Source organism: Antennarius striatus, chromosome 4, assembly GCF_040054535.1.
Source record: "Antennarius striatus isolate MH-2024 chromosome 4, ASM4005453v1, whole genome shotgun sequence".
NCBI lineage: Eukaryota > Metazoa > Chordata > Actinopteri > Lophiiformes > Antennariidae > Antennarius > Antennarius striatus.
In genome coordinates this window covers 18,302,969-18,315,612 of record NC_090779.1, presented here as the reverse complement: position 1 = coordinate 18,315,612, position 12,644 = coordinate 18,302,969, and the positions used below count along the sequence as shown (strand labels likewise).

The following is a 12,644-nucleotide window of genomic DNA, read 5'->3' as shown; positions in this document are numbered from 1 at the left end:
TTGATTTGAATCTCAATTTTGAGACTGTTTTGTAAATAGCTTTAAAATAAACAATAAATATAGAAACTTCTGATCAATCCATATCAATTTCAGACTTAGAATAATGTACCGATTTAAGACCCGCCCATTTCCGGTAAACTTCACCACTTCCGGTTTAAGTCCCGTTCATTCCAAGTACAGATACGGATACAGATCATTTAGATGTTTGAACAGATAGACACAGATATATATATATATATATATATATATATATATATATATATATATATATATATATATATATATATATATATATATATATATATATATACACACACACAACGTTCTAATTCTGGATGAGCAATGTAAACATCAGCCTGTAGTGTATATTCTTTCTTTTTTTTGGTGTGTGAATATAATGTACATTCAGATAATATGACATATGTTAATATGTTCCCAATATGTGAATATGTAAATTTCATATGTTGCAGATGTTAATATGTATGTATATTATTTAACTATTTATGTTTGACCCCCCACCCCCCTGCTGCCACGATCGCACAAATTTCCCCACTGTGGGACAATAAAGGTCTATTATTATTATTATTATTATTATTATTATTATTATTTTTATATACACACCCCAAGTCATGGGCCTGAATGATTGTTTTATTTTTAAAATGATTAGCCTGTAGAAAAGTTCATTTTGTTATTTAAATCAGAAGGCTGCAAATAGACATACGATTTTTATTTAAATTTCTTTCAATAAAGTAATGCCATTGATGTTTTTATTCGAAATTTGATTTTACATGTCTGCACTTATTATTATATATTGTATGATAATAAGTGTTGCCTGTTCCTTATCCAAGTTAAACCAAAACTTGTTTGGGTCCATATTACAAAGTTCATTTGTTCAACGTTGGACCGCGACTTTGTTCAAGTTTTACATTTTGTATTTGAGTGTATTTGAGTTTGACACCCCTTACCTGTTTTCAAGGCATGAAGGTAAACTGTGCCGTAAAAAGTCGACGTCATACGAACGCTGACGGAATCTGGTTTCCTAGCAACCAGTGTGTTTGAGAGACAGTTTTTTTTTTTTGTCGTTTCTGATGGGACAGGTTTGTTTTTAGGGGTAACACCACGCATTCAATTCTGTTAAACCAAAAATGCTTCACACCGATTTACTGTCAGACCGGATGTTCTGCGCGGGAACGGAGAGGCGCCGCCGAACGGAAAATGAAAGGCGGGAGAGAATTTTTAAGGACAAGGAGAGGACGATAGGGGTAAGGTCCGTCTGCTGGAGAGGAGGGCTGGTGACGTAACACAAGTCTTACTTTTTTACTGCTAAATAGACCATTTTAGTGGAAGAGGAAGTAAAATTCTTCCAACACCACAAAAAAAAATCCTTCACTGAAACTTAAAGTAAAATTTCAATGAGAAAAAAATTGCAAACTTTTTACAAACATTTTCCCTGAAATCTGCATTTAATCCATGTTGATGCATTTTGTGTTGTAAAATTAAAATTAAGTTATTTACGCTGCGTTTGTGTCAATTGTTGCAGGCAGCTGGTAAATAGCATATTTTGCCAATAATCTGACGTGAAATGAAGTTGCATACATTTTGCTTCAGAAAGACCAAACATATTCAGGAAAAAGCAAGATAGTGTCACTTTCCAAACTTCATTACTTAAATTTGTAACACAGCCATATTCTGGTTTCTAGGTTGATAAAGCGACTCTCAACATGCAGCTGACAGAAAAGAAAAAACAAGAAGAGAAAGCAAAAGAGGGAAACAAATGTTATGGTGGGTTATCTAAAATGGTTTTTCTCATGTCATCCCACTTCAATTTTTTTGGCCCTGGGTATCGTGAGTTATATGAGCCGATTTATCACAGAAAAATAGCCTGGTGGTTAATAAATGGCTTTAATTAGCATATAGTTCAAAATCTCTCAAGGGCATTATGGTACCTGTGTGGGAAATGTCTTCTTAATACAGATGCTGAACGACTCCACAACGGCAAAGTAGCTTGCCTTCTTTATAGAAAACAAGAGAAGGAGAGGCGTGCGATGGAAAAGGCCATGACAACCTACCGACATCAATATCAGCAGCCATGGACTCAGCGAGAGTACGACTTGAACGACCCAGACCGCTGTAGAAAAACAGAGCTATCTGATGCACAGATGATGCCGCCTGGACTTGTGGGTGAAGACCCAGATTTTAAGACCAGAAGGCAGAGACAGAGGGAGCAGCAAAGAGACTGGCTCATCCAGCAGCAGAGCGAGAAGGTGGCAGAGAGGCATCGCCAAGAGCTTCAAGGTAGTTGCAGGATAAGTGAGAAGTTCTCACACAGACCAGCACCTCACCCCATTTTCTTCACATCCTCCTTAGATCAGCTCTACGACCAGAGCAGAGCAGAACTGGAAGACAAGGTGCTGCAGCTTCACAGTGTTGAGATGGAGAAGAGAAAGGCAGCAGCTATTGCAACAAAAGATTACAATGTGGCCAAGGTATATCAGTGTGATGATGGGAATGTGCAATTACAACCAGTTAGAGTTGTCTTTAGTCTGTCAAATGCTTAATGGCATCATACACGATTAGCTCTCATTTCATGGATGCATTTCATTTCAAATTTAGGAACATTTTATTTGTTAAAGGTTGTAGAACAGATTTGAAAAGGCACTACAGTAACCATTTTTATATATAAAGATTGAAGAAAAGCAACAGCAAAGACAGCTGGACGGTGTAGGTGATGAACCCATGCCGAGTGTAGTGGGAGTTCCGGGTCTCTCCCCCAGCACGGATCGGCCAGACCCACCAGAGAGCCTGCAGCAAATTGTCCAGTTCCAGAAGTATCAAATGGAGGAGAAGAAGGTATTTAGAAAAAACAAACAACACTCAAAACATATACTATTTGTTCATCTAAAAAGCAGTCAGTAAAAATCTGTGGTGTAATCACATCTGTAGAGAACAGAATTAGAGAAAAAGCAAGAAGAGGTTCGTCACAATCGTGTCCGCTTGGACTCAGCCCATTCTGCGCTGCTGCTGGAGAGGCAGCAGGCAAGAATGAACAAGCAGCTAAGACAACACTTGGACAGCATCAACGCCAAACTGGCACAGACACGGAAAGAGCAGTCAGTAAATTTGAGAAAAAATACTGGGGTTATCACAAGCAGTTCGTATAAGAAAACCTTATAAAACTGTCTTTTTGTGATGTTTAGGAAACCAGACATTGAAAGGGGAAGAATTGATGACAGCTTCTTCTCCAAGTTCAACACCTGCAGCAGATGACCAGTAGCTGCTACACTGATGACTGTCTCAGTATTCATAATGGTGGTAAAACTTGTTTTTAACAATATACAGTACATGATGATGTCGACAGATGTTCATAACAATCTAGACTGTTGGCTTAATAAACACTAAAGACAGATATATTTTGTTGCTATTTCTTCATGTGTTCTCTATATTAAATGTGCCTCTATGATCAGACCACGACCCTTTAAAGATCCACAACACATACAAATCTAGAAATGCAAAATTTTACACCAGTTCCTCATTTCATGCTCACAAAGCAAAAGCAAACCACAAACACACAATACAGAGAAGTATTCAAGCACTGTTTTAAAATAGGCAAAGTTGGATTTAAAGTGCAAACACATTCAAAATCCCTTAAAAACCTAGACAAAACAAGGCACCTTCAAAAAAAAGTTCAGGACTATTGGCTGCGGTGACTATGTGTCTTGGCAATAAGGAACAACAGGCCTTTTTCACAGCTCATAAATTGTGTCATAGAATCATCCGTCCATTTTCTGCAACTGTCTATTTGTCCAGGGTTACGGGGGGGGCTCAAACCTTTCCCAGCTTACACTGTGTGAGAGGCTGGGCACACCCTGTACAAGTCGCCAGTTCCCAGTTGCCAACATATAAACAGACAAACAAGCAGCATCATTCATAATAAAACCTAGATGCAATTTTTAGCCTATGATTTGAACGCAGATTTGAACAAATCTCCAAAATACCAGCAATGCTAAAAACAAAGACTGATTCAGCTTTAAAACAGCATATTGGTGGTGGTTCAAGCTAGAGACTCCTGTCCCAGGTCCACTGGAGGCTCATACCTTTGAGAGGTAACTATGGTAACCCTATGACCTGTCCTACTCTGCCTCTGATTAGCTTGGCTTGACGATCTTGTCCATAGAAGTAGCCATCGGCTTTGACTGCATGAGAAATGAATCTATCAAACAATGCCAATCAGAGCCAAAGTAAGTCTGGTCATGACATCATCATTGTAGGATTTGTCAAACCCTAATCAACTGTTTCCCTCTCTGTTCAAAACTCTTTCGCTGCTTAAAAAACAAAAGCAAAAACACTGATCCATCACATAATCTCTGGTTCTTATTGATGTAGATAAAAATGTTGCTTTCTTTCTAAAGGGTGTTTTCAGAGATGAATTTCTTCCATTGTCTTTGCCACACAACCAGGGCTTCCTGCTGTTGCTTTAGACTCAGAGAACTGTACCTGGAACACAAGACAGGGAATCGTCACATATAAACAACATGGAAGCGCAATTTATACCTTTTTTTTTTTGTCTTCTCCTCTGAAGCTTACCTTATAGAGTTTATTGCCAGCTCTTTGAGGGAACCAATGTTAGATCTAATCCCACCAAAGCCCACAAAAGTTTCATAGAAGTCATATGACAGTCCAGAGGCACCGAACATAGCAGGGTCATCAGAACTGATGACCAGCGGGTGGTTCTCTGACATCAGCGATGCCGCAGGATGGTTTCGTAGGTCTTTTACAAGCTTCATCACCTGCATGAGAATAAAGAAGAAGACATTTGTTTACAAGACGCACATTTTATTCATTCACAGTTCATTTTTGTTGCACAATATGGTTTATTGGATAATGCTGTACCTGATTGGATACAGGACACACTTCAACAGCCACTCCTTTCTTCCTGGATAGACTTTTGGCAAATGGGTGACGTTGCAGAGCGAAACCATGGCCAATGCGAGACGTGTTAAACAATAGAGCATCCAGTATGTTCTGGTCAACTTCCGTGCCCTCCAGATCTTCATGTAAAAAAAAATTATCTCTGGATGAAACAGACTCCCTATGTTCACTGATATTTGTTCAGCAGTTCCTCTTCCCTAAAACAAAAAAGGTGTTAAATCAGAGAGAAGCTCACCAGTCTCCCCAGCATGGAAAAAGAAGGGAAGTGTCACCCCTCTGTCCACTGGCAATGACAAGGCATCTCTGAAGTACCACAGGGGTCTGCCGCTGTCTTCACGGCCCACCTGCACACAAGTTTTAGATTTAGTTGTGCTTTTTGCTCAGTTTAAAACTGGTAGATTTAATTAAATGTAAGTCTTTAAGTAAAATTAGAACTCTCACAGTTCAAACCATCATTGTTCTTTTAACTACTGCTGTTTACTCTCACCAAGTCAAAACCAGCCATGATATCTGGAAAGTCTTTCCGCAGCTTCATTGCTTCCTCCACAACTTCCGTCATGACTGATAAATTTACTCCCCTGAAAAAGACGATGTTGAAATTTGGTCGATGTGTGCAACCACATTATAATGTCTTCTAAAAATAAAATAAGCTATATTTAAACTATAAAATGTTACCTATGAATTGTGAAGATGATTCTTGCGCCAAAAAAGTCTGGGTGTTCTGCTGTGAACTGTCTTGTCACATCCTGATAGGTCTTCAGAGTCCAGGCTTTGTCATGAGTTCTGCCGTCCAACTCATATATCTGAAAACCAGAAAAATAAATATGAATAACTATAAAAGAATGAACGAGTGGATGCACCAAACACACTAAACACAACATTAGTGTACCTCTGGAAGCAAAGCCCGCAGCTCCAAATACATGACATTGTCCATGTAAAACTCTGTGAGGCCTTGGTAGTAGTAGTCTCTGAACACGGGAGCGTATGTGACCAGACCCATCATTGCAAGGAAGGCTTGTTCAAACTTATACCACAGTACATCCTGGTTTGGGTACACCGTCTCTGGATCCTGCTCAGTGAAGAGCGTCAGGTTACCCATGATGCTGAGAGTGAAGACGATTGTGGTTAGATATCTGTGTGTGTTTGAGTCTATTTATCACAGACAGTCACATTTAGTAGACGCTGCTTTCAACAAAACTTTCATGGCGTCCATCTGCAGTGGTGAGCTCCTGCTACACAATGACATGATGGCTCTCCTGACACTAAAAAGTGATCCACCTGTTGTCTAGGTCCGTGGTGTTGACCATCTTGGCTCTGAGGCTTTCCAGCAGGGTCCAAGGGGAGCAGTGCTCCAGAGCTTTAGGACTTTGGGATGAGAAAATGAATCGGATGGACTGGCTGACGGTGAAGCACATGTAGCAGTAGGGCCGATAGGTCGCGTTCTTCACTAGCCACTCCACACTAGTCAGGGAGAAATCATGGACATGGAGGGCTCCACCTGGATAACAGGGTTATGAAAAAATAGAGTAGTTGGATACTTTAATGTCCTTTTGTAGACATTGCCTGATTGAGGAAACCCAAATGTTGTTGTCCAGCATCTTTTGAAAGTCAGCGTCAGACCAGCAAGCAACCTGTATCAGCAAGACTATTTTGTGATCACTGTTACTAGCTTTTTCCTTTTTTTCTGTTTGCTATTGTTACTTAGAAAATACAATGAACTGTAGTGACAAACATCCATCCCATAGTCCAATGCATTCACCCAAGAATGTACAATTACTATTACAAAATAACAATCACATTTTAAGATAGTGATTTAATGACAAAAAAATGTTGTTTTTCCTAATTGTTGACATGGTATCTATACAGAGGAGGAAATCTCTTTCATAAAAAGTAAGGTTATCAATTACAAAATATTCACCAATTCAATTAGACATTGAAAATACAGTATATCATAACATTTTCATTTCAGTTTCGTGAGCGTAGCATTAGGACCAAGACGTGATGTTCAATAAAATAGTCCAGTGTGTCCTCAAGGACAAAATGCTGTGACAACTGTTTTGGGCCATTCCACTTTCCATAGTAAACTTATAGAGCTAACTATTAAGGCTGCAAATGTGTATGAACATGTCATTAAAGAAAAACCGGTAGCACAAGGTTGAACGCACCTTTGGGCATCTTGTGGAGCAAGCTGAAGATGGGACTAGCCTGGATGAGGCTCCTGGCGCTGAAGAAGTGCAGACCCGGAGGAAAGTCCTCTCTGAGTATCTCTTCCTGCTTCATTTTACCAAGAACAGCATCCAGCTGCAGCTCAGCTTCAGTCAGGACCATCTTCCCACCTGTCTGCATGGAAACCTCCCGCTGTATGAGGGCATCTCTCTGTCTGGGGTCTGGGATGGACAGACCACCGGTCAAGCAGTACAGAAGCAGGCAGGTCACAGCCGCCTGGTGGCGCTGCAGCAGCCCAGCCATGGTCCGACTGGTGTGTGAAGATCTTCTGAGGAAACATGAAAGACAACCTGACATCTAATTCAGCGGTTCTTCTCATTTGCATGCATTAGAAGAGGTTTAAACATTTTCAGGCTGCATGAACGCGTCCGTGTTTTAATTAACGACGATTGCCCAGCAGCAGTCTGTGTGCTGAAGGCGTTATTACTTTGACAACAATGTGAAGATCCGCAGATACGTCAACACTGCTGACACCACTATATTTACAAAATACGGTTCAGTGCTTTGAAATGAGGCGGATCGAGATTCAACTCACTCGACGGTGTCAGGTGGAAATGTGTTTCATCTGCGTTCGGAAAGGTTTTATCATCCCAACAGCGTGACGACAACAAATAAAGAGCAACAAGGCGCACAGAAGTCTCGACAGGGCCTGGCCTCGATGTTTTCTCTTTTTAGCCCGTCAAACACGATTGGCCAGCTGAACAGCCAAGTCCCGCCTTCTTCTGCTACGATTGGCTAAAAAAAAAAGAGAGACTCAGCGTTTATTGGTGGAGCGAACATATAAATAATAATAAAGCAAATAGTCGAGAGCATAATTTACATACAACTAAGTGATTACTGCAGCTTTTCGGGCTGTTTTGATTCATAAAACACACAGCACAGCCACGCTTTATCAAACACCTCATATGACCCATCTGCCACTCTCACACTTTCTTTTCCTTGCCCTGTCTCGATTCCCGTTGTACAGTATTTCCTTTTCCAACCAGCTGTTCAAGGCGGATGACCGTCCTCCAGAGCCTGGGTCCTGCCTGGCGTTTCTTCCTCAATGAGGGACTTTTTCCCTCATTGCTGTCGCTTAAACTTGCTCTTGAGGGTTCTGTTGGATTTCTCATTCTGTTTAAAGCGCTTTGAAATGTCTGCTGATGTGATTAAGCGCTATACAAAAAAGTTGTTTGATTGATATGCAAATGTATTAATTTTGAAACTTATTAGTTGTAATCGACAAAGTTGTGATGATCAAACAGGTTTCCATGCAAGAAATACACAATAATGGAATGGGGGGGGGGGGGGGCAAGATGATGAATGGTTTTTAAGATGTAAAACTAAACACATTTCCATCGAGTGGCACAAAAGCTGAGGTAGAGTGGCTTATTATCTACCACTGACGTCACCAACGTGAGGGTGTCTTTATCCATCAATCTATCTAGGATGAAACAAGACAAAAAAGATGTGTCCTTTGCAGTTCATATAGGAACATATAAACTGAATATATCAATAATCATACAAGGTCTAGTACTGTACAATTGTCCACTACCTCCTCCCACACACACAAAATCAAACATTTGCTCCTAAATTCATGAGGTGTTCATTTTTTATATGTTCCATGATCATTTCAATGATTATTCACTGCAACATTTAACCCTAATTCTCATGCATTCCTACTTGATTATTTGACACTGGCCATTCTTGGTCTGAAGCTCGTTATCTGATTCATGCCCTTCAAATGTCTTAAAATGCAGGTCAGGGAAATTAGCAATTGTTGATCTTGGTCTTGTGCAATATCTTTGCCTAAAGTGTTATTTATAGTCAAAAAATAAGCATTAGCATTTCTTTCCCCATTACAGGTTTACTATTAGAGCCGAGTTAATTCCATGTGTTTGCTGTTAAAGTGAAGAATAATTGAGTATTGTTTTTCTAACGATAATTTACTTAGTTTATAATTGACCATGACAAAAATAACTTCCAAGAAAAGGTATTTATTTCTAAGAAATGTACAGTGTAGAAAATACTCCTTTCCATTTCCAAAATAATCTGTCAGTCAGATAACAACTTGTAAACCTCAATTAAAATTAAACACACAGGCCTTTTCTTCCAATGTAACAAAGCTACTGAGGTAAAAAGACAACTGCTTAAAATCAATGCAAAATTAAGAAAAAAGAAACGTACACCACATTTATATTAAAACAAGTCCAAACATGTACAAAAATTCTTAAAACAGCAAATAAATATGATTCACATTTAATCTTTCCTAAATGGTTTTCACTAGTGCAGAGATGACAGCAGAATAAAAGTGAGTTGAATGCACACTTCTGATGAACCACACTCACACAAACACACACACACAATCTGTACAAAAAAAATCATTAAAACCTCACAGACTTTTAAAATAAACAGTGTCCTTCATACAATTAACAGCACTAAAGCACACTGCTTTCAAAAGGGCCCCATGATGTACAGTAATCCTGGAGGGACATGTACAGCTGAATATGTAATGGTTTCGTTTGGACTACTTCCTGTAGTATTACTGGACATTTTACATAGCTTGTAGTGTAGATTACATCCACACAGAGCCTATGCACAACCCCGTGATTATAATATTTACATCACACCGACAGGCTCATGAAGAGTTTGTTTCCCTAAATGGGGAAATAAGTCACTCATGACAAATCTTGTGTAACACATTTAACAAGGTGTCTTACCATTTCCAGCAGTTTTGTTTTGCGTCACCGCTCCTCAAAAATTCCCTTAACATGCCTTGGGTACCTACTACTAAGGTACTAATGAACTTCCACAGCCATTGTAAACCCTAGGTTGGAATACAGTTGACTGTTTACTTTCAATCTGTAGGCAGGAAGGCATGCAATCTGTATAAATAAAGAGACCACTTTGCAGGGTCACAATTGCAATGTGATGTATGATCAGGCATAATAATCAATGACATTAACAACTAAGGATGAAAGTGCTTTCCCATTGACACACTACTATGCACTTTCAATGACTGCTTTCTATATGGAACTGATCATCATGTTAACATCTTGTTCAGATACCCCCCCCCCCCCCAACCAAATATGCTAATGTATCGTAAGGCCATTTCATAGTCAGTTTTGCATGTCTACAAAGAAATAATGGTGCTGAAATCATCTGCTGGTTATAAAACGCTGACCTTGGGGGTCTAGCAGAGAAGAGGATTGGAGGGTCTTGATGAGGTAGATTGTAATCTTACATACAATGACAAACAGTATCATCAGATCACTGGGAATGCAGAATGATTCAAATTCTATCTATCCAACTTCCAAGTAATGTTTTTTAAAATAGTGTATTTTGTAAAATCCAACAATTTGAAAATCAAAAGTTGCTTTGAACAATTACAGTATTTTCTGCACTATAAGGCACCTAAAAGCCTTTTGATTTTCTCAAAAACTGACAGCGCGCCTTATAATCCAGTGCGCTTATATATGAAAAAGGTTTTAAAATAGGCCATTCATTAAAGATGCGCCTTATTGTCCAGTGTGCCCTATAGTGCGGAAAATACTGTACCAAAAACCCTTTAAAGTAAGATTACTCAAGCAAGATAGATTGATTTGCCACAAATGCAATTTTCCTTATGTTGCTTCTCCTTCAAATGCAGAAAAATACCCGTATATAGACACTATACACCCTGAGGATACATGGGGAAGATGAAGTACTCACAAAGAAACCATGCAAAGAGCAGAGCTGTGAATTAGCAAAGAACTAATGCTACAAACTTGGAATGGAATGCAACAAATATCACTCTAAAAAATAATCCAGATCCAAAATAACAGCAGGATTTGAAGAGTATGCATTTGGTCTGTGCATGTGCATACCCAGCTAGGACACATCACTGTCTGATCATTTTAGAACTACCTCATCTGAGACTAGAGGTAAGGATATATTTTTATACATAATTGACTAAAAATAAGACTGTCCAAGGCCACTCAATTTGAGGATGTCTAGACTAAAATCCATAGTGCATATTATAGAATTAGGTGCTACTGAATACAAGTTGTATTTTATCCAGTCCCTCTATGCTAGTTAAAGACATTCTAAACAATGAAGGCTGCTTTGAAAGATGCATACCTTGCATGTTTACTCCAGAACTAGAGAAACATTGAGTTGTGGTGGAAATCAACAGTTACTGAGCATTTTTCAGGACAGGTTATGCATCCAGCAAATGACATGCAGCTAATCTGCAGCACAGACTTTATCTCCTACACTTTTGCTTATACATTCACATAGGAAAATGAAGGCAATTGTAAGGGGCCTGTGAGTTGACTGATTTGGGAAGACAGTCTCAAAGTACCTCCTTTTCTACACCTGAGTTTAAAGATATAGTCGGAACAGAAAAAATAAAAAAAATCAACAGTAAAATCAACAGCCCATCTCCTTTTCATCACAGTCCTCCTTAGTTCTGTCAGCAGCTTCATCATGTATGATGGCAACAGACATGGCAGGCAGGCTGTATTCAGTGGCCTTTCATCCATTTGAGTTTCAATGGTTCAGAGAAGAAAGGGCTGTCCAGTGTTCTTGAAGGCTGTGTCCCTGCTTTTGACAGGATGACCTAGTGGTTAAACAGGCTGCTCTTCAGCTGAAGGATCCTCATTTGAGCAGTCGTGTTATGAGGCGACCACTACCCGGGAAAGTGTCCTTCGGCAAGTCCATGAATCCAGTTCTACCATTTCTACAGGGCACTTCTGTAAATTGCCCCTGAGCTCTATGCGTAGAAGAGCAAGCAAAGAGAAAATAGTTCTCCTGGTCTCAATAACATTTCACATTACTATAAACGTAGTAACACCAGCTGCCTGTTTGTTTTTCCAACTACAGTGGCGAAAAAACGTAACAAAAACGTTTTTGTCCAGTGAAGAATACTTGGTCAGAGATGTATACAGAACAAATAGTTTGGGCTCACTGCTTAATTCAGATGTTCTTTGATGAAAACATGCCTGGAAGGAAGACAAAAATGAGATTAACACCTTTTAGAGTACAATTCTAACTGACAAAATAACAACAAAATCATAACATTTCTGTGTTCTGGTTGTATATTCATATTCCTAAGAATAAAACCTCAGTTAGTAAATTTGTATTCATACAGACTAGGGAGTGATGAAATAGGAAATTGTTGGAATCTAAACTTTTTTTTTTAAATTATCGTGTCAAAAGTCATCCTTACTCACTCTATGCGACTTGTCACACTCCTTGTTTACTGCTAGAGCCACCTGGAGCAGACATCATTTGTTGTCTGGAAACACAAACACAATAATTGCTTTTCATATGTTAGATTTAATGCTTGATGTGTCACTAATACACTCCATATAAAATACAATTTAATAAAGGCTATTTGACTGTTGACATATTTGATTCACTTTGACCCCGCAGATAATAATCATTATTCACTGACCTGCCGATTTCAAGTTATCAACAATAAGGCCAATTATTCATATTATATTCAATGAAATTTCTAATAGCAGAAA

General features: G+C 39.0%; 3 protein-coding genes across 6 annotated transcripts in view; 1 reads left to right on the top strand and 2 right to left on the bottom strand.

The window, feature by feature from the left end:
* Positions 1-1,104: 1,104 nt before the first annotated feature.
* ribc2 (RIB43A domain with coiled-coils 2) lies at positions 1,105-3,337 on the top strand. Of its 2 annotated transcripts, XM_068312536.1 has the most exons (7): positions 1,105-1,262; positions 1,701-1,782; positions 1,975-2,295; positions 2,368-2,486; positions 2,686-2,850; positions 2,944-3,110; positions 3,198-3,337. In XM_068312536.1, the coding sequence occupies exons 1-7, from the start codon at positions 1,146-1,148 to the stop codon at positions 3,265-3,267; spliced, it is 1,041 nt and encodes a 346-aa protein (XP_068168637.1). In that variant the 5' UTR covers positions 1,105-1,145; the 3' UTR covers positions 3,268-3,337. The 2 variants fall into 2 exon arrangements, with proteins under 2 accessions (XP_068168637.1, XP_068168636.1); XM_068312535.1 differs by having other exon boundaries at positions 1,975-2,486.
* On the bottom strand, positions 3,170-7,831 carry ada2a (adenosine deaminase 2a). 2 transcript variants are annotated; one of them, XM_068312533.1, is made up of 10 exons: positions 7,691-7,831; positions 7,095-7,423; positions 6,208-6,427; positions 5,819-6,032; positions 5,605-5,732; positions 5,417-5,507; positions 5,165-5,273; positions 4,891-5,048; positions 4,585-4,787; positions 3,170-4,494 (listed from the first exon to the last, which is right to left on the bottom strand). In XM_068312533.1, the coding sequence occupies exons 2-10, from the start codon at positions 7,396-7,398 to the stop codon at positions 4,404-4,406; spliced, it is 1,518 nt and encodes a 505-aa protein (XP_068168634.1). In that variant the 5' UTR covers positions 7,399-7,423; positions 7,691-7,831; the 3' UTR covers positions 3,170-4,403. The 2 variants fall into 2 exon arrangements, with proteins under 2 accessions (XP_068168634.1, XP_068168635.1); XM_068312534.1 differs by having other exon boundaries at positions 7,095-7,420; positions 7,691-7,816.
* Positions 7,832-9,135: 1,304 nt separating this feature from the next.
* cecr2 (CECR2 histone acetyl-lysine reader) overlaps positions 9,136-12,644 on the bottom strand; it is a 40,842-nt gene continuing 37,333 nt past the window's right edge. For both annotated transcript variants that reach the window (XM_068314127.1, XM_068314128.1), the window contains exons 18-19: positions 12,348-12,412; positions 9,136-12,116 (exon numbers count right to left, since the gene is read on the bottom strand). In XM_068314127.1, the coding sequence (XP_068170228.1) occupies positions 12,361-12,412 (52 nt within the window). In that variant the 3' untranslated portion in view covers positions 9,136-12,116; positions 12,348-12,360. The remainder of the gene's footprint in view (positions 12,117-12,347; positions 12,413-12,644) is intronic.